This window comes from Babylonia areolata, chromosome 1, assembly GCF_041734735.1.
Source record: "Babylonia areolata isolate BAREFJ2019XMU chromosome 1, ASM4173473v1, whole genome shotgun sequence".
NCBI lineage: Eukaryota > Metazoa > Mollusca > Gastropoda > Neogastropoda > Buccinidae > Babylonia > Babylonia areolata.
In genome coordinates this window covers 99,230,400-99,251,667 of record NC_134876.1, presented here as the reverse complement: position 1 = coordinate 99,251,667, position 21,268 = coordinate 99,230,400, and the positions used below count along the sequence as shown (strand labels likewise).

At 49.3% G+C, this 21,268-nt stretch overlaps 2 protein-coding genes across 3 annotated transcripts in view; both read left to right on the top strand.

Annotated features, from left to right (window-relative positions):
* LOC143294555 (uncharacterized) overlaps window positions 1–10,434 on the top strand; it is a 15,474-nt gene extending 5,040 nt beyond the window's left edge. The window contains exons 2-4 of the mRNA XM_076605933.1: window positions 5,955–6,169; window positions 7,644–7,784; window positions 9,041–10,434. Coding sequence (XP_076462048.1) covers window positions 5,956–6,169; window positions 7,644–7,784; window positions 9,041–9,990 — 1,305 coding nt within the window. The 5' untranslated portion in view covers window position 5,955 and the 3' untranslated portion in view covers window positions 9,991–10,434. The remainder of the gene's footprint in view (window positions 1–5,954; window positions 6,170–7,643; window positions 7,785–9,040) is intronic.
* An 8-nt stretch (window positions 10,435–10,442) lies between these two features.
* LOC143294539 (uncharacterized) lies at window positions 10,443–20,048 on the top strand. Of its 2 annotated transcripts, XM_076605918.1 has the most exons (3): window positions 10,514–11,352; window positions 13,264–13,401; window positions 18,011–20,048. In XM_076605918.1, exons 1-3 carry the CDS (start codon window positions 11,073–11,075, stop codon window positions 18,913–18,915), a joined length of 1,323 nt encoding a protein of 440 aa, XP_076462033.1. In that variant the 5' UTR covers window positions 10,514–11,072; the 3' UTR covers window positions 18,916–20,048. The 2 variants fall into 2 exon arrangements, with proteins under 2 accessions (XP_076462040.1, XP_076462033.1); XM_076605925.1 differs by lacking the exon at window positions 13,264–13,401 and having other exon boundaries at window positions 10,443–11,352.
* Window positions 20,049–21,268: the final 1,220 nt, after the last annotated feature.

Here is a 21,268-nt window from a genome sequence, read left to right as displayed (position 1 = left end):
GAGAGAGAGAGAGAGAGAGAGAGAGATCTTTTCAAACTGTATTTTTCTCAGAAAAACATCTCCATCTACATAATAATGCTTGCTGTGATCTGATCGTTGGATGTGCTCTTTATGTTGCTTCCTTTGTATTTACTGAGATGGGGGTACTGCGCTATATGTCTGTATTATTATTATTATTTTTATTATTATTTTGAGAGAAAACATATGCATGCACTCAAGGCCTGACAAACGAGTTGGGTTATGCTGCTGTCAGGCATTTGCCTAGCATATGTAGTATAGCGTATATGGATTGTCCCAAACACAGGGACACCTCCTTGAGAAACTGAAACTGCTTTTTTGGGTCAAACCAATTGTTTATTTATCTGTGTGCAAGACTGGCGCAATAGCCAAGTGGTTAAAGCGTTGGACTGTCAATCTGAGGGTCCGGGTCTCCCAGGTCAACATATGTGCAGACCTGCTAGTGCCTGAACCCCCTTCGTGTGTATATGCAAGCAGAAGATCAAATACGCACGTTACAAATCCCATAATCCATGTCAGCGTTCGGTGGGTTATGGAAACAAGAACATACCCAGCATGCACACCCCCGAAAACGGAGTATGGCTGCCTACATGGCGGGGGTAAAAACGGTCATACACGTAAAAGCCCACTCGTGTGCATACGAGTGAACGTGGGAGTTGCAGCCCATGAACGCAGAAGAAGAAGAAGAAGACGAAGAAGAAGAGTGTGTGTGCAAGATGATAAAAAAAGACGAAAGAAATAAACAAACAACCCCCGAAAAGCAACAACCAACAAATAGGGTGGGCAGACAACATTTCATAATGGACGAAGAAACCATTCGCACAGAACCAGGCTTTGACACAAACAACTGTGTCAAACCGACAGACCTGGAGGAATCTGGTGAACTGTTGGGGTGGGGAGGGGGAGGGGGAGGGGGAGAGGGGTGCGGGAGGGGGGGGGGAGGGGAAGAAGAAGTTGCTGTTGACGATGGGAAGCGCTCAGCATCATTGACCTGAAGTAGGCTACTGTCGTCGTCTCATCTAACGTGGCAACATTTGCTGTGCTGGTTTGTGGTTCCTGTTGAATGCTCCTGGCCTGAAATCGATGAGGAGATAGACATTCTTCCCAATACATCAGATGATACGCTTTTTCGGGCAAGGTCAGAACTAAGTTACGATACATACCACTCAAATAGGTTTTTTTTTTTTTTTTTTTTTTTTTTTTTAAACTTATGCCTCTAAACACGTGAACACGCGATTTGAAGCATTTCCGTGTTCAGTTGTGGACGGATTAGACCCCTCGGCACAAAAGTCAGTTGTCAGTGTGTACTTGTTCACATCAATCACGACCGATTAGTTGTAGCTCTTGCTGCATCATTCGCCCCTCTACCCCCCGCACCCCCTTTCACCCCCAGTCCCCCTCTCCTGTGTTCGTGGATTACAACTCCCTTTCACTCGTATCAACGACTGGCTTCACGTGTATGACTTGTAACCTCGTCATAATAGGCAACCACACTCTGTTTTCAGGGTGCTCATGCTGGGTTTACGTTCTTATTTCCAGTTTACAGTTTTAAAGGATCAGGAATGTGCGAATGTGATCTTCTGCATGCGAAAACAGACGAAGGGGCGTGAGGCACTGCACAGTCTGCACTGTTCGCTTGGGGGATCGGGAACATTTCCATCCTTGACTCGCCACGGGCTGTGACCGGGAGTGGGACCCAGAACCATTGGATTGAAAGTATCATGTTTTTACCACACGACGGCTGTGCCAGCTTACCGCCCTCTTAAAAAAACAAGAAAAGAAAAACAGAAGAGCGTCAGTGTGTGTGTGAAAAACGATGACGATTGACATGCACTTGAGTACGCGTACAGACACATTTACGCACGCAAGTAAGTCATTGTTGACGCAGTTAATCGGTGTGAGAATAAAAAGAGGAAGGGGGGAGGGGGAAGGTACGACTGTCATCGATGTATGACGCACAATAACAAGCCATGACGCACCACTGGTGGAGTGACAAACGGCGTAGTGACGACACATGGGGCATGCCGCTGTTACTATGGCATGACGGACGTTACCTCTTTGCCCTCTTGTCACGAGGGGAGGATGTGTTGGGTGAGCTTTATCGTCTAGCGTTGTATTGCACCACTTTTCGTCACGACAAATTTCTGTTTGTGAAATCGGGGCTGCATTTCTCGCCTTAAGGTAAGAAAATCGCTAGTTTGAGCCCGGATGCTGCCAAAAATATCGTTGTTTTTGTTGTTCGGACACATTCTGGTCACTACGGAAACAACATGAAAACACCCAGAGCTGTTTAACAAGCCGAAGCCTAGTGTGTTTGTGTTGTAGGTCTTCCATAAAAAAATAATCGGCAGCAGCGACATCCACAACTCGGTTCAATGTAACAAAACAATTACTCAAGTTAATTATTGGAATTCAATTTTTTTGTTATGAAGACAAACATCGAGGAAGGAAGGGAGGAAGGAAATCTGTCCCGTCACACATACTTGTGATTATAGACATCAAACATCAAGCCCCCCCCCCCCACCCCCCTAAAAAACAAAAACAAACAAAACCAACAATAACAACAACATCAACAACAAAAATGGAAGTTTGAAGTTGTGGATTGAGATCAGACCAACTAAACTATTTTCTCTACATCCTACGATTTTTCTGTTCTCTTACCCTGTCTGTATCTGTCTGTCTGTGCTACTCTCACATTCCCCTATCTCTGTCTCTCCCCTTCTGATTCCTGTCTCTCCCCACCACACAGCATCACTTGCTCTGGCAGCGCTGGCACGGCCACCGCGGTCGGCAAGGCTGTAAGGACCATGGTTGGTATTCATTTCCAGCGTTAACTGCCGGCATCATTAGTTGTTCTGACGTGAGAGACCGATTGGACCACCCAAGGACTTTCTACATAATCCCTTGACGTTTGTATGACACCGAATAAAGCAACGTCGATGACCATATAAATAGACATGTTTGTTGGCGTATTGTGTTTATTTACACCGCGCGGCTTCTTTTTTTTGTTTCTCACTTCTTGATCACACTGAACTCGCAGTGGCTGAGACACTTAGTTGGACTGACGCTCGAATACACACAAAGGATGGACTTACAGTGACAGTTTGTACAGTTTCTATTTCTAAAGGCTGTTTTGACTTGTTATCAGTGCATCGCTGGGCAGCGTTCAAGCGATCAGGTAGGCCTATTTTTTCGTCGGTACTTGCATAGAAAACGAATCGGTCAGTAGAGTAAGCATTTGTCTGGTAAAAGCTAACAGTGAGAGACTTTTTTGGGGGGACTTGTTCTTTGAACAACATTCTGTTTTAAACACTCATTCACAGACACGTCAAAGCAGTGTATAACAGATAAGTAATTTTGATCTCGGATTTCATTCGGATGTTGTGATTACTCTTTGATTCAGCTAGCGTCGTTTATTTTGTGTATATCGTGGAGGCGATAATCGAAATGATTTCGCAGTGAACAAGTAGAAAAGCGAAATTTGATCAGGATGCAAGTCGCACTGTTGTTTTGATAGACATGTCTGTCAATGGACTTAAAATCGTTACAATGTTCACACAGAATAGTTTCGCTGTGTCTATTTCTCTTTGTCTTTCACTCTTTCAATCTCTTGCACTCCATCTTATGTACACACAATGATACCAGAGATTGACAGAAGCTGACAGTTTGGCCAAGAGCAAAGTGGGCATGACCAATGGTTTCTCCACCGCAGTGCTAACCCATTCACACCATAGTCTTGTGGAGGACCATGGCTCTCAGACAAGGAGGCCAGATTGCACTGGCTCTCAGTGCTGCAGCCTTGGGGGCTAGCTGGCCTTTGCGGACCATCTCAACACAGTCCTAAAACCCTCTTGGCCAAGAGAGTGGGGGATGTAACTAGGGCAGGACTCTCCACTATGATCAAATTCTCGCCCAGGACAGTCAAGACAGCAGCTGGCCCCTCTGCTGTTCTGATGGTGATAGTCGGACACGACTGACTCACACGAATTTATGAATGGGTGGACTCTTGCAGTGTGTTCTTCTCTGTCAGGACCTTGCGGTTTTTTTTCTTATATATTGATTAATTAATTAATCAATTAATTGATTAATTGATATGTTGCTATATAGATGTTTATTGATGCATTGATGTCTTGATATAGTCAGGTCAGAGTCTCTTCTCTGATTCTCGTAAGCACGTAATCCAGTACTACCTGCCGGATGTGGGGAGTAAACCCAACATGAAAATCCGATCTGGAGAGGGATAGTCTGCCAGATCTGGCACACCATTGGAGATGGCTTCAGGGAGGTGGTTCCTGGTCCCCTGTACATAACGTGCGGCGTACATGGCCCACCGGTGTGTGGATACGCCCTAGCGCCCACGAACCAGCCCCCGTGTATGGGTCAGATACCAAGAGGTCATCATCCCAACGGCGGAGCAGGGGGAAGAGGAAGCATCTCCCAACGGCTACAATGGCAGATGAGGATGCCAACAGTGGGTAGGGAGACTTCCGAGCACGCCGCGAGAATGGTCGTGGTCCCATAACATTTAGGGCTTGTTTACCAGAGTGTGAAGCTTGGAATCGGCTGATTGATACATTTTTGATATATTTTTTCATCCGTGACCTACAGGATGGCGGCGTTTATTCATAATAATAATAATAATAATGATGATGGTATTTATATAGCGCTGAATCTTGTGCAGAGACAAATCTAAGCGCTTTCGCACCAGTCATTCACACGCATGCACAACTCTAAAACTGAAGAAACTGAAGACAAGGAAGAGGTAGGGGAGGGAGGCTATCTCGTGAAGAGGTGGGTTTTACGGCCAGACTTGAAAGAGCTGAGTGCAGAGATCTGACGAAGCGAAAGAGGAAGTTCATTCCAAATACAGGGTCCAGAGACAGAGAAAGAACGGCGTCCAACAGTGGAGTGTTTGAATCTGGGTATGCGTAAACAGAGTGGATCCCAAGCCGATCGTAGAGAGCGAGATAGAGTGTTGAGGTGAAGGCAGCCACAAAGATAGGGTGTGAATACATTCATTACATAGAGTGCTGATCTTAAACTTCATTCTGTGTGAGACAGGGAGCCAATGGAGATGTTGCAAAATATGAGTGATGTGCTCAGATCTTTTCTTTCTGTGGACGAGTCGGACCGCAGAGTTTTGTATGCGCTGAAGGGACTGAATGGATGAAGCAGGCAAACCAGACAATAGGGAGTTACAGTAGTCAAGGCGAGAGAGAATGAGAGAAACCACAAGTCTAGATGTTGTGTCACTGGACAGATATTTCCGAATGGAACTAATGGAACGCAACTGACAGTAGCAGGATTGACATGTCTGACAGATAAATTTTTGCATGGACAGTGTGTTGTCAAGGACAACACCGAGGTTCCTGACTGAGCTGGAAAGAGGGATGGATGTACTGCCAAGTTTGATTTTGCCAGCTGTGATGGAAGAGAGTTTTTGTTTAGTTCCTATGATCATTGCTTCGGTTTTGTCTGCGTTCAATTGCAACTTATTTAGAGTCATCCAGTTACTTGTTAATCAGTTGATATATATATATATATATATTTATATCTGTGTTGCACAGGATGCTGGCGTTTATTTATGTATTCACATGTTAATTAATCAATTATTCTATTGATATACATATCCCACAGGATGGTAGCCTTTATTTATCTATTTACTTGTTAATTATTCTTTATATATATATATATCTATATCCCACAGGATGGCATTTATTTATCTATTTACTTGTTAATTAATTAATTAATTCTTCTATTGATATCTGTATCCCGCAGGATGGTGGTGTTTATTTATCTGTTCATTTGTTAATTGATTAATTAATTAATTAATTAATTAATTATATATATCTGTGTCCCACAGGATGGTGGCGTTTATTAATCTATTTACTTGTTAATTGATTAATTAATTAATTATATATATCTGTGTCCCACAGGATGGTGGCGTTCACGGAGCGGCCCCTGTGCTACCAGATGGGCATGCTGCTGTTGCTGGTGGGCACGGCGGTGTTCGGGGCGGGCGTGGCGCTGCCCTGGTGGGCACAGACCCGGGGCCCGGGCACAGACCACGTCGTCATCAGCCACAGCGGCCTCTGGCAGGGATGCTCCTCGTCAGGCGGGGAGGACACGTGCTCCGCCATTGATGCTCCCAGTATGTGTGTGTGTGTGTTGGGGTGGGTGGGGGGGTGGGGGGGTGGGAGGATGAGCGAGTGTGTGTGGGAGGGTGGGGGTGGGGGGGATTGGTGTGTGTGTGTGTGTGTGGGGGGTGGTGGTGCTGGAGGGGGTATGTGTGTGTGTTTGGGGTGGGGGGTGTGCGCGTGTACGTGTATATATATATAGATAGATATGCGTGCGTGTGTGTGTGTGTGTGCGTGTGTGTGTGTGTGTGTGTGTGTGTGTGTGTGTGTGTGTGTGTGTGTGCACGCATTTTGATTCATAATGAACAAACACAAAACATAACAAAACGTAACATTATAAGACAACAACAAAAGGTGACAAAAGAGGATGGGTGTATGATCAATAGTTTCTCCATTGCAATGGAAAGTCATTTACAGCTTAGTCTTGTGAAGGACTGTGACTTGAGCTGGGAGGCAAGATTGCACTGGGTCTTAGTGCTGCAAACCTTGTGGGCTAGTTGGCCTTTTGGGAACCACTCCAGTGCTGACTGGTCTAAAATCCTCTTGGCAGAAAGAGTGGGAATGTGACACACTCTTCCCTCTACTCAGATTCTAGCCCAGATTACCTGGACAGCATCTGACTCCTCTGCTGTTCTGATGGTCATTACGGGCGCGGCTGACTGTCATTCAGGTAGTCATGATGGAGTTTCCGTGACCAGTCCGTACAACTGGGGATAGTGGTGATGTTGCTGCTACTGTTGCCAACACTGCTTTCTTGGTTTCTGCTTTCGTTGCAGCTGTTGCCGCAACAACAGCCACTACTTCTATTATTACTGCTGCTGATGATGATAAAGCTGACCGATTTTTTTTTTCATATCGAAGTGTAGAAAGTCTGATGATCAAGTCACTATAAATCACAATATTTCAGGACTGCGTGCTATCTGGAGAAGTATTTATGACGTGACACGTGGTATTTTACTTTATTTTGTGTAGCTTTTTTTAATTTTTTTTTTATTATCAACCACGCGTTTTATTTTTCTTTCCTATTACTGTCGCTGCTGCTTCTGCTACAACAACTACTACTAGTACTGCTACTGCTTCTGCTACTGCTGCTACAACAACTACTACTAGTACTGCTACTGCTTCTGCTACTACTGCAACAACAACAACAAAAATAAAACTACTACTACTACTACTACTACTACTACAACATCCACAACTACAATAACTACTAACAACAACAACAACAGCTACGACTACTACTACTACTACTACTACTAACAACGACAACAACAACAACAACGCTACTACTGCTACTACTAGTGCTGCTGCTACTGCTACTGCTGCTGCCACTACTATTACTACTGACAACAACAACAACAAAATACTACTACTGCTACTACTACCACTAACAACAACTGCAACAAAACACTACTACTACAACTGCTACTACTAGAGCCAGTTGTGCTGTCAGCCTGGTCATCACCCCTTCCTGTCTCGTGCCGACAGACTGGTTCAAGGCAGTGCAGGTACTGCAGGGTCTGTCTCTGGCGGGGATGCTGGTGGCGTGTGCCCACGCCATCTTTACCAACTGCTGTCTGGACCATGCCACCTTCTCCCGAACCATGGAGATCACCGCCGGCGTTGGAGGTGAGCGGAGGAGGAATTTTGTTTAATGTCCCGTCACACATATCGGTGATTGAAGACATTTTGTTAAAGTATTTATGTATACATTTGAGTATTATCGGTTAGAAGGGGTGGGAGATGTGAATGAATGGAGAGTTGGGGGACTGATTTCGGCTTCGTGTTAATTGTGGTGTATAATCATCTGGTAGGAGAACACCGCTCCGAAAGAGGCCGCCGGTACAATGGCTGAAGTACAGCTACGAACACAGGTCGACGCACGAATGGACCTTGTCGCTCTCTCTTACCGAATCCACTGCACGTCACCAAAACACAGATGAATAAGGAAACTTCTTCTTCTTCTGCGTTCGTGGGCTGCAACTCCCACGTTCACTCGTATGCACACGAGTGGGCTTTTACGTGTATGACCGTTTTTACCCCGCCATGTAGGCAGCCATACTCCGTTTTTGGGGGTGTGCATGCTGGGTATGTTCTTGTTTCCATAACCCACCGAACGCTGACATGGATGACAGGATCTTTAACGTGCGTATTTGATCTTCTGCTTGCGTATACACACGAAGGGGGTTCAGGCACTAGCAGGTCTGCACATATGTTGACCTGGGAGATCGTAAAAATCTCCACCCTTCACCCACCAGGCGCTGTCACCGTGATTCGAACCTGGGACCCTCAGATTGACAGTCCAACCCTTTAACCACTCGGCTATTGCGCCCGTCAAATAAGGAAACAAATGTCATGATATTAAAAATATAACAGTTAAAAGATATTTCTTGATGACAGAGATGTTTGTTCCTGCTGCTTGACGTTATCCATGAGCAGGTCACTCTTCCTTGGAGGTGAGCACGGAACGCGGGATGTGGTGGAACAGAAGTGTACAGAAGAGAAAAGAATAGAATGTGGTGTAATGTAATACAACAGAATAGAATTTCCCAGGAACATGGAGACAGCTTCTCCCTTTTGATACTCACATTCACACACACACACTTCTCCTCTGTGTGTGTGTGTGTGTGTGTGTGTGTGTGTGTGTGTGAGAGAGAGAGAGAGAGAGAGAGAGAGAGAGAGAGAGAGAGAGAGAGAACGTGCACGTACGTGTGCGTGTTTGCTGTGTGTGTGTGTGTGTGTGTGTGTGTGTGTGTGTGTGTGTGTGTGTGTGAACGAGCGTGTGTGTGTTTGCTGGTGTGCATGTGCGCGCGCGGAATACGTGAACGTGGCTGACGTGCCAGACAGTGTGAAGCTGACCAGGTACCAACACTGTCCCTGTGCAGGGATGCTGGGCATCGTGAGCGGCGTGCTGTACGTGGCCAAGACGTCGCACATCATCAGGCAGAGCCACCACGCCAGCTACTCCTGGGCCTTCGCCATGGACCTGTCCGCCTGCGTCTTTGTCACCTTCATCGCCGCCATCATCGCCCTCACCAACAGCCGTTACGCCGACGACGTAAGCAGCCACGTCATCGTGGAGGAGGGCGGCCGGTACCTCCAGAGGCGTGCCAAGAGGCCGGGGTGGTGGAGGGAGGCCAAGCAGCGGGGCTGGGAGATGGAGATGATTCCCGTGCCCACGTCAAGCCTGTCAGCACCACCCAGCGGGGGCGGCGGCACAGGGGTGATCGTCATGCAGAACAACTACTCCTCCGCCGACTCTCAGAGACCCGCCGGCGACGGTTCCAAGCCTGGTGGTGGTGCTGCTGTCAGCGTGTCTGGTAGGGGGGCAACCCGCCCCTGTCCTCCTCCTGTGTGGGGCGGACACGTGGCCTCGGGCAGCACCGGGCACGAGGCGGCATATCCCGGCCACAGCCACCACTGCAGAAATCAGTCCCACCCTCCTCAAGAATGCCCCTCGGAGTGTCCTCGTCCTCCCCCCCCACCACCACCGTTCCAAAGCAGCGCGTGCTCGTGCACAAAGCCCTCGGTGGGAGCGTCGCCGGGACTCCACTGTGGGTGTGCTTCTTCTGATCCGGAACGGTTCCCCCAGCACTTCCCCGCGCAGCCCTCTCTTCACCGCTGTGGGTGTTCCGGCGTCCCGACACCACCACAACCCGAACCTCAGTGTTGTCACAACAGTGTGGAACTTCAGAAGGAAAAATGTCCAGCAAACATTGACAGGAACTTGGAGAGTTTCCCGAGGGCGGTGGCCAGTGCTCCGCCTTTGTCCCTGGAGTCAGAGATTGGTCAACACCTGGACTACACTACAGACCAATACTTCGTCACTTCTTAGGACTGTGTGGCTGAGTGTGTGAAGATGGAGCAGTAAATGACAGAACGCAACAACAAACAAACATGGAGGAGAAATATTTATCTCACTTTTCATTCTCGACTGGAAAGCGGTGGGAAACCAAACGCCAAAACGGAATCAAATTAATGTATTCCAGCTCGGTCGGTTTCAAGGGGTGAAAAATTTCCCGCATGACATTGCGGCACTTTGAACCAGACATTTATTGATCTTAAAGAGTTGCAGGCTCTGAGAATGGAGGACGTCAACAAACAAAGCGAGTTATCGACAGGTATCTTCAAACTGTTTCTCCATAGTTCAGTAGCAATCACAAAGCTGTTTATATCAGTATAAGAGGGTATTTATGCTGAGAAAGGATTCGGAATTTTCTGTTGTGGCTGCTTTGTCAGAAGTGCTTGTCAGACATAACTAATTTGCTTCCTGTGCCTGGTTTTATTTTATGTCATGCATGGTCGTCAGTCCCTGTATCTGAACAACTGGCAAGCTGCCTCCCCCCCTTCCCTCCCCCCCCCCCTCATCCCACAACGTGCCGCTTGTCGACCGTCTCGCTTTCAACTTGACCAAAGAAGCCCAATCGCAGTTCAGTGGCTCAAGCTTTTCGTTTCAAACAGGCAATAACAAACACGTGCAGTTTCATTTTACAAATGAACTGTTGTCACAAGATCGACAACTCTGTGGCCAACTCTGAGCCCAGTCTCCCGCTTCGATCGAGGCCAAAGCAGTTTCACTTCTCTGGAGGGGGTGAAAAACATGTCAACCCCAAAATGCTGCTGACCGCTTCAACCCAGTCCAGGCACAGGGATGAAAAAACAGCAATGGCATCCGTTGTAACACGTTTGATCGTTTCCTTCACTCTGCTTGCCAAGTGTCGGAGAAGATAATTTGCATGCACGTGGTACTAACGTAAAGGGATGTTTTCTTGATCAGACAGTTGAGCTGCTGGGACAACAACAAAAACAAACAAACAAAAATCGTGGCGCAATCAGCACATTGTTACTGACTGTTGGAGACGACCCGACACGATGCCTTACTGTGGGTAGAGCGGAGAGGTGGAAGGAGAGCTCGCCATGTACGTGCCGGTTTCAGTGGAGGAGGAGCTGAGAGCACCAAGGTCCAGAATCTCCTCCCAGCCTGGGTCAGGGCAGTGGTGGGCGTGCATGTACCTGTCCGTGTTCACCAGCATGTACGGCCTGAGTTTCGTCATGCCCTTCTGGCCGGACGTCCCGCTGGACAGCAGCCACGAGGCCCGGCAGGGCTCTGACGGGATGCATGTCCACGGAGCGGACAACTTCACCTCGGCTGGGAACCGGTCTCGTCTGCGGTCCTTCTCTGACGTGTGGAAATACTGTGAGTATTCTGGCCTGTGTCTCGAGTTCTGCCACTGTGTGTGTGTGTGTGTGTGTGTGTGTGTGTTCCCGTCTCTGTGCATCCTAGTTTCCTTAATGTTTTTTCTAAACTTCAGTTCTTAATGGCACTTTCAGTCTGTGACCATATTCTGCTCAAACGAATCCAAATAGTTATTTTTGTGTAAGAATTATGCGTTTTGTGTTGTGTGCATGAGGAGAGCGCGAGCAAGAGCATACTACACAGACATACATACGCACTCTCTCTCCCTCTCGCTCCCTCACTCCAGTCAGAATCAGAATTTTAACTTTATTATCTCAGTAGAGAAATTAAGAAGTTAAATATTCAAATTCTTCGTATCATTTTTAATGGATCGATGTCAGCAATATCCACATTCCTTCCCGTGTGTTCTTTCCATTCAGTTATCAATGGATTATATATATATGATAGTCAGTCGTGTCCGACTGTGACCATCAGAACAGCAGAGGAGGCAACTGCTGTTCCGACTAATTGGGCTAGAATTTGATTATAGTGGAGAGTGTCTTGTCCCAAGTTACATCCCCACTCTCTCGACCAAGAGGGTTTTAGGACAGTCGGCGTTGGAATGGTTCCCACAGGCCAACTAACCCCCCAAGGCTGCAGCACTAAGAGCCAGTGCAATTTTACCTCCTAGTTTGTCATAGTCCTTCACTAAGCTGTAAATGATTTCCCATTGACTGGAGAAACCATTGATAATACAGCTCACTTTGCTGTTGGCCCAAATGTAAACTTTTGTCAATCTGTGATATAACATTGTAATATATACTCTACACTTCTCCTGTCAAGAGACGTAATGAAGGCCAGTCAAAGAGTGGAGGGGAAGAAATGTAGAGTATGTATTACATTGCTTTTTACCAATTTGCGACTTTTTCCGTCTTCTGAACGGAAAAGCACAAGATAAGAAATGTGGATATTGCCTCGATGTCGACCGAAAATCTCCATTCTAATTTACTCTGGCGCACTTATTTAAAAAGGTGAGTTAAGCCTGTTACGTGTAAAATCACGTAGATTTCTGATCCCCTCATTTGGCACGATTTCATTCTGACCCCCTTTGTGAGACAGCGTCTGTCTTCGTTTTGTCGAAATTTAATGGAATAAATTTTACAAATTTTGAAATGGAGTTGGCCTCAGTTGTTGACGGAGGAAAAGCGGCCTTTTATAAGATGGTTGTGAGGGGGTCTTTAGAGAAAACAGAAATATTTTTAATTTTAAATGTTAATCAACACTCCTTTACACCATTTCAGTTACAAACCACAAACACACACGCCTGCACACGCTCACGCACACGCAGGTGCACACAAACGGGCGCGCAAACACACACACACACACACACACACACACACACACACACACACACACAGGCGGTGTGTAGAAGAGAACACACTTTAATCGCAGTCAGCAGAAACCCTCACCCTCACTCCTATCTTTTTCTGTGTCCCACAGCCTGGGAGGTCACGGGGTTTTCTGGGAGGTCACGGGGTTTTCTATGTCTCACAGCCTGGGAGGTCACGGGGTTTTCTGAGAGGTCACGGGGTTTTCTATTTCTCACAACCTGGGAGTTCACGGGGTTTTCTGGGAGTTCACGGGGTTTTCTATGTCTCACAGTCTGGGAGTTCACGGGGTTTTCTGGGAGTTCACGGGGTTTTCTATGTCTCACAGCCTGGGAGTTCACGGGGTTTTCTGGGAGTTCACGGGGTTTTCTGGGAGGTCACGGGGTTTTCTGGGAGGTCACGGGGTTTTCTATGTCCCACAGCCTGGGGGTTCACGGGGGTTTCTATGTCTCACAGTCTGGGAGTTCACGGGGTTTTCTGGGAGTTCACGGGGTTTTCTATGTCTCACAGCCTGGGAGGTCACGGGGTTTCCTATGTCTCACAGCCTGGGAGGTCACGGGGTTCGCGGTCCGATGCCTGACACTGCTGGTGCTGGTGATTGGCTGTGTGGTCAGCGTGTGTCGTCTGTGCTGGGTCACTTCCGGTCCTGCTCGCCTCCCCGCCTTGTGCGGCATCCTTGCTGGTGAGGACAGTACTTTACAGGTTAACCCATTCTACCCTCGTCAGTTTACTGCCTCAGCAGGCGGCAGTGTCCACATTCCTTCCCCTGTGTTCTTTCCTTTCAGTTTCGTTCCGAAGACAGAAAAATCGTAAGCTTGTTTAAATAGAATTATAATATTTCCAATACATTTCTTCCCCTGTCAAGAGACGTAAAGAAGGCCAGTCAAAGAGTGGATAGGGAAGAAATGTAGAGTATGTATATTACAATATTACAATGTTATTCAACCAATTTACAATCTTTTGCGTCTTATAAACGTAAAAATACAGGGGAAGAAATGTGCATATTGCCCAGCAGGCTACTCTGCCATACTGATTGGGAAAAACGCAGGACACATACTGAAATCAACCGCCCCCCCCCCCCCCCTTCAAACTGACATGTGTGGACACAGCTGGATGTACTGTAGAAGTTAGTTCCCTTTGCTTTTTTTCCTTTCAGGGTCATCGGGCAGTGAATTCATATTGGTTGTGTCAGGAGTTCGGCATAGGAAGGCAGTGAATTCATATTGGTTGTGTCAGGAGTTCGGCATAGGAAGGCAGTGAATTCATATTGGTTGTCAGGAGTTCGGCATAGGAAGGCAGTGAATTCATAGTGGCTATGTCAGGGGTTCGACATAGGAAGGCAGTGAATTCATATTGGTTGTGTCAGGAGTTCGGCATAGGAAGGCAGTGAATTCATAGTAGTTGTGTCAGGAGTTTGACATAGGAAGGCAGTGAATTCATAGTGGCTGTGTCAGGAGTTCGGCATAGGAAGGCAGTGAATTCATAGTGGATATGTCAGGGGTTCGGCATCGGAAGGCAGTGAATTCATATTGGCTGTGTCAGGAGTTCGGCACAGGAAGGCAGTGAATTCATATTGGCTGTGTCAGGGGTTCCGCATAGGAAGGCAGTGAATTCATAGTGGCTATGTCAGGGGTTCGGCAAAGGAAGGCAGTGAATTCATATTGGCTGTCAGGGGTTCAGCATAGGAAGGCAGTGAATTCATATTGGCTGTGTCAGGGGTTCCGCATAGGAAGGCAGTGACTTCATATTGGCTGTGTCAGAGGTTCGGCATAGGAAGGCAGTGAATTCATAGTGGCTGTGTCAGGGGTTCGGCATAGGAAGGCAGTGAATTCATATTGGCTGTGTCAGGGGTTCGGCATAGGAAGGCAGTGAATTCATAGTGGCTGTGTCAGGGGTTCGGCATAGGAAGGCAGTGAATTCATATTGACTGTGTCAGGGGCTCGGCATTGGAAGGCAGTGAATTCATAGTGGCTGTGTCAGGGGTTCGGCATAGGAAGGCAGTGAATTCATATTGACTGTGTCAGGGGCTCGGCATTGGAAGGCAGTGAATTCATATTGGCTGTGTCAGGAGTTCGGCATAGGAAGGCAGTGAATTCATAGTGGATATGTCAGGGGTTCCGCATAGGAAGGCAGTGAATTCATGTTGGCTGTGTCAGGGGTTCGGCATCGGAAGGCAGTGAATTCATAGTGGATATGTCAGGGGTTCCGCATAGGAAGGCAGTGAATTCATGTTGGCTGTGTCAGGGGTTCGGCATCGGAAGGCAGTGAATTCATATTGGCTGTGTCAGGGGTTCGGCATTGGAAGGCAGTGAATATATATTGGCTGTGTCAGGGGTTCGGCATAGGAAGGCAGTGAATTCATATTGGCTGTGTCAGGGGTTCGGCATCTGAAGGCAGTGAATTCATATTGGCGGTGTCAGGGGTTCGGCATAGGAAGGCAGTGAATTCATATTGGCTGTGTCAGGGGATCGGCATAGGAAGGCAGTGAATTCATAGTGGCTGTGTCAGGGGTTCGGCATAGGAAGGCAGTGAATTCATAGTGGCTGTGTCAGGGGTTCGGCATAGGAAGGCAGTGAATTCATAGTGGCTGTGTCAGGGGTTCGGCATAGGAAGGCAGTGAATTCATATTGGCGGTGTCAGGGGTTTGGCATAGGAAGGCAGTGAATTCATAGTGGCTGTGTCAGGGGTTCGGCATAGGAAGGCAGTGAATTCATATTGGCGATGTCAGGGGTTTGGCATAGGAAGGCAGTGAATTCATAGTGGCTGTGTCAGGGGTTCGGCATAGGAAGGCAGTGAATTCATATTGGCGATGTCAGGGGTTTGGCATAGGAAGGCAGTGAATTCATAGTGGCTGTGTCAGGGGCTCGGCTTAGGAAGGCAGTGAATTCATAGTGGCTGTGTCAGGGGTTCGGCATAGGAAGGCAGTGAATTCATATTGGCTGTGTCAGGGGTTCGGCATAGGAAGGCAGTGAATTCATGGTGGCTGTGTCAGGGGTTCGGCATAGGAAGACAGTGAATTCATGGTGGCTGTGTCAGGGGTTCCGCATAGGAAGGCAGTGAATTCATAGTGGCTGTGTCAGGGGTTCGGCATAGGAAGGCAGTGAATTCATAGTGGCTGTGTCAGGGGTTCGGCATAGGAAGGCAGTGAATTCATATTGGCGATGTCAGGGGTTTGGCATAGGAAGGCAGTGAATTCATAGTGGCTGTGTCAGGGGTTCGGCATAGGAAGGCAGTGAATTCATATTGGCGATGTCAGGGGTTTGGCATAGGAAGGCAGTGAATTCATAGTGGCTGTGTCAGGGGCTCGGCTTAGGAAGGCAGTGAATTCATAGTGGCTGTGTCAGGGGTTCGGCATAGGAAGGCAGTGAATTCATATTGGCTGTGTCAGGGGTTCGGCATAGGAAGGCAGTGAATTCATGGTGGCTGTGTCAGGGGTTCGGCATAGGAAGACAGTGAATTCATAGTGGCTGTGTCAGGGGTTCCGTATAGGAAGGCAGTGAATTCATAGTGGCTGTGTCAGGGGTTCGGCATAGGAAGGCAGTGAATTCATAGTGGCTGTGTCAGGGGTTCGGCATAGGAGAATTCATATTGGCTGTGTCAGGGGTTCGGCATAGGAAGGCAGTGAATTCATATTGGCGGTGTCAGGGGTTCGGCATAGGAAGGCAGTGAATTCATAGTGGCCGTGTCAGGGATTCGGCATAGGAAGGCAGTGAATTCATAGTGGCTGTGTCAGGGGTTCGGCATAGGAAGGCAGTGAATTCATATTGGCGATGTCAGGGGTTTGGCATAGGAAGGCAGTGAATTCATAGTGGCTGTGTCAGGGGTTCGGCATAGGAAGGCAGTGAATTCATATTGGCGATGTCAGGGGTTTGGCATAGGAAGGCAGTGAATTCATAGTGGCTGTGTCAGGGGTTCGGCATAGGAAGGCAGTGAATTCATATTGGCGATGTCAGGGGTTTGGCATAGGAAGGCAGTGAATTCATAGTGGCTGTGTCAGGGGCTCGGCTTAGGAAGGCAGTGAATTCATAGTGGCTGTGTCAGGGGTTCGGCATAGGAAGGCAGTGAATTCATATTGGCTGTGTCAGGGGTTCGGCATAGGAAGGCAGTGAATTCATGGTGGCTGTGTCAGGGGTTCGGCATAGGAAGACAGTGAATTCATGGTGGCTGTGTCAGGGGTTCCGCATAGGAAGGCAGTGAATTCATAGTGGCTGTGTCAGGGGTTCGGCATAGGAAGGCAGTGAATTCATAGTGGCTGTGTCAGGGGTTCGGCATAGGAAGGCAGTGAATTCATATTGGCGATGTCAGGGGTTTGGCATAGGAAGGCAGTGAATTCATAGTGGCTGTGTCAGGGGTTCGGCATAGGAAGGCAGTGAATTCATATTGGCGATGTCAGGGGTTTGGCATAGGAAGGCAGTGAATTCATAGTGGCTGTGTCAGGGGCTCGGCTTAGGAAGGCAGTGAATTCATAGTGGCTGTGTCAGGGGTTCGGCATAGGAAGGCAGTGAATTCATATTGGCTGTGTCAGGGGTTCGGCATAGGAAGGCAGTGAATTCATGGTGGCTGTGTCAGGGGTTCGGCATAGGAAGACAGTGAATTCATGGTGGCTGTGTCAGGGGTTCGGCATAGGAAGGCAGTGAATTCATAGTGGCTGTGTCAGGGGTTCGGCATAGGAGAATTCATATTGGCTGTGTCAGGGGTTCGGCATAGGAGAATTCATATTGGCTGTGTCAGGGGTTCGGCATACGAAGGCATGGTGCAGTCCTCTACTTCCGCCGTCCTAACCTTCCCCTTCCGAATTCATGTACCGGTTTACACCTGGCAGGAATGAGTTCAGTTCATTTACTAAAGGAGGCGTCACTGCGTTCGGACAATTCCATTCACGCTACACCACACCCGCTAAACAGATGCCTGACCAGCAACGTAACCCAACGCGCTTCGTCAGGCCTGGATGGAAAATAAAATGAAATAAGAAAAGATACATAAATAAACGAACAGATAAGTAACTGAATTAATGAACTGATAAATTGGGAGGAAGAAAGGAAATCGGAGCAAAGTCCTTTCACAAGGGCACATCATGGGGCCTCCTGCCCCGAGCCTTGAACAACGGTCCAACGCTAAACCGAGTGCTTGAGCGCACCGTTGGAACAAAAATAGTGGTTGGGTTACAAACAGTTGGGAAGTTCTTGTGCGGTCGGCTGGACTATAAGCAATAATAAAAATAATAATAAGTATCGGGGAACAGTCAGCTGAAACTATGTACAGACGGCGGGTGGTTGTGGTGGTTGTTGCAGGGGTCCTGGGCATCTACGGGGAGCTGGTGCTGTGGCTGGGGGTGTACCTGCTGGCGCCCAACAGGGCCCTGACGCAGTCCCAGGTCTTCTGCTCCCTCACCGCCCTCTTCTGCCTCGTCATCGGACTGCTCTGCTACAGGTACAAGGTGTCCGGCCACGGCGGCCCCCCCTCCCCTCTCCTCAACCTCCCTCACCGCTGCCCCGTCCTTCATGACTTTGATCACCTCGCCGCTCTGCGGGCCCGGGACGACTCGACCGACCTCCGCTCGGACAGCTCCAGCTTCTCCGACACCGCCCAGAGGCGGAGCGTGGGCACCACCACCGAGGACAACCCCCTGCACGCCGCTGCTGGCCCCGACAGGGACGGCACCCGCTCGGACCGGAGTGAGGACGGGGAGGTGGGGCGGCCCAGGCACAAGGCGCTGGCCACCTACGTCAGCGCCGAGACGTGTGCACCCGAAGACCTCCCCGACGACCTGCGGAGACCGGCCGAGGAGGGAGCGCAACGGGACAACCTCCCGCAACCTCTCTCCCCTCCGCTCGTGGGGGCGGAACTCGGTCCACGGAAAGACCTCCCCGAAGACCTCAGACGCCTGCTGCCCGATCAGGACGTCCGATGCGGCGCGGAACTCATTCAAGGCGGCGACTTCGACCACCGGGCCCAGTTCATCGACGACGACCTGTACTACCACAGCAGCGACGACGACCAGCTGGAGCGCTACATCCGGCCCGACAGCCTGCTGCACATGCAGCCCAGCCAGCTCAGCGTGGAGAGCAGGACCTCGGCCAGCAGCACTGCGAGGCTCCTCCACACGGAGACAGCGCTCCTGCTGCCCTTCGGCGACAGCGAGGAGTTCCACAGCCTGTCCGACGATGACTCCTACAAGAACAAGACTTGGCCGTGAGGGAGAGAGTTTGGTGTGTGTGTGTGTGTGTGTGTGTGTGTGTGTGTGTGTGTGTGAGAGAGAGAGATACAGATGTTCCGTTGATGCTCGTGCAACCGCGGAGTTTTGGACTTCAAAGCTTCAGAGCCAGTATCTTCAGATGGTTAGATCTGAGCTGTGTGTTCTTCACTATGTCAGTCAGAAGAGACGATGGGTTTGACAGTGTGTGTGCTGCGTGTATCGGTATTATCTCAGTGGAGTCTAGTCTTTTTCTCTGGAAGGCGCATCACAAGTTTTCACGGATATGGACGTTTAACCAAAAATTGAATACACATATTCTGGAAGGCGCATCACAAGTTTTCACGGATATGGACGTTTAACCAAAAATTGAGTACACATATTCTGGAAGGCGCATCACAAGTTTTCACGGATATGGACGTTTAACCAAAATTGAATACACATACACCCATAGTTTGAACGCTTATGCCAGTGCATTGTTTTGCTCATTGTAAATGCAGGCAATGACTATTTTGGTGTGTGGAAAAATTGGACAACCACGGGTACTCATTAGTCAAAACTACAACGGGTATAATGTGGAGAATGGGTACTCAGTCAAAATTTGACTGCGGTGTAACACGAAATATATGCGACGTAAAGGAGTGATGCGGAAACCTTGCAATGATTGATGAATGTGTGTGTGGATGGGGGTGGGTGGTGGGTGGGGAGAAGTGTATTTGTCTGTGAGAACATTAGATAATTTGATTCATATGAATGTTGTAATTGCTTGATCCCCTCTAACACCCTTTCCTACAAAGTCCCCTGTCCAAACTTTAAAAATGAAAGGTCACCTTATAATTTTCGACATTGCAGCTAGACATTTAACGTTTTCCTCTTTGAAATAGGATGTTTTCGCAATGTGTCTGATTAAAAGTAAGTATATTTTTAGGCCTCTCTCCCCACAGTGTTAATGTCACCATTGAATTTTCCAACAGGTGCTGCTTAATGTTATCTTCACTTTCTCAGCGCCTCTTTAACTTGTCCCTCATTGTGAAAGGCGCTGTTCATTTGTTCCCCGCTACCAGGCGCTATGTGACCACTCCCACACTTCACTGGGGCTATTTATTCTCCCTTCTTTTCGTACACGCCCTTCCAGAACGGTTAACCATCCTCCCCACCCTCACTCCCCCTTCCCCCAACACTCCCCCTCATCACTCCCCCTCCCCCAACACTCCCCCTCATCACTCCTTCCCCCAACACTCCCCCTCCCCCAACACTCCCCCTCATCACTCCTTCCCCCAACACTCCCCCTCCCCCAACACTTCCCCTCCCCCAACACTCCCCCTTCCCCCGACACTCCCCTCCCCAACACTCCCCTCCCCCAACACTCCCCCTCCCCCAACACTCCCTCTCCCCCTCCCCAACACTCCCCCTCCTCACTCCCCCTCCCCCCCCAACACTCCCCCTCCCCCAACACTCCCCCTCCCCCAACACTCCCCCTCCTCACTCCCCCTCCTCACTCCCCCTCCTCACTCCCCCTCCCCCAACACTCCCCCTCCTCCAACACTCCCCCTCCTCCAACACTCCCCCTCCTCACTCCCCCTCCCCCAACACTCCCCCTCCCCCAACACTCCCCCTCCCCCAACACTCCCCCTCCCCCAACACTCCCCCTCCTCACTCCCCCTCCCCAACACTCCCCCTCCCCCAACACTCCCCCTCCTCACTCCCCCTCCTCACTCCCCCTCCCCCCAACACTCCCCCTACCCCCCAACACTCCCCCTACCCCCAACACTCCCCCTCCTCACTCCCCCTCCTCACTCCCCCTCCCCCCAACACTCCCCCTCCCCCAACACTCCCCACTCCCCCAACACTCCCCCTTCCCCCCAACACTCCCCCTCCCCCAACACTCCCCCTCCTCACTCCCCCTCCTCACTCCCCCTCCTCACTCCCCCTCCCCCCAACACTCCCCCTCCCCCAACACTCCCCCTCCTCTCCCCCTCCCCCCCACACTCCGCCTTCCTCCAACACTCCCCCTCCTTACTCCCCTCCCCCAACACCCCCACTCCCCCAACACCCCCACTCCCCCAACACTCCCACTCCCCCTCCCCCAACACCCCCCCCCAACACTCCCCCTCCCCGGTGCCATGGGTCGTTTTGTAACGCCGCTCATTATTTTGATGACAAACGCAATGGACATCGCCGAAGAAGCTCTCAGGATTATTTATTGGTCGCATCTTACGTTTTTTGCTGTGTTACATGTTGTGACGTGCGTAAAAGACCAAGGTGTGAGGTCAGTGTTATTTCCAACAGCCTGCAGCGTTATGGCTCCGTCTGAATAGCGTCATGTCATTGATGGTGATGATGATGACGACGATGA

What these genes read in the sequence shown, in the direction of transcription:
- LOC143294539 (XM_076605918.1), top strand. Translation starts at nt 11,073, where the DNA reads ATGTACGTGCCGGTTTCAGTGGAGGAGGAGCTGAGAGCACCAAGGTCC. An exon ending in CTCTGACGTGTGGAAATACT is followed by an intron (nt 11,353 to 13,263) that starts GTGAGTATTCTG and finishes TATGTCTCACAG; the next exon opens with CCTGGGAGGTCACGGGGTTC. An exon ending in CTTGTGCGGCATCCTTGCTG is followed by an intron (nt 13,402 to 18,010) that starts GTGAGGACAGTA and finishes TGGTTGTTGCAG; the next exon opens with GGGTCCTGGGCATCTACGGG.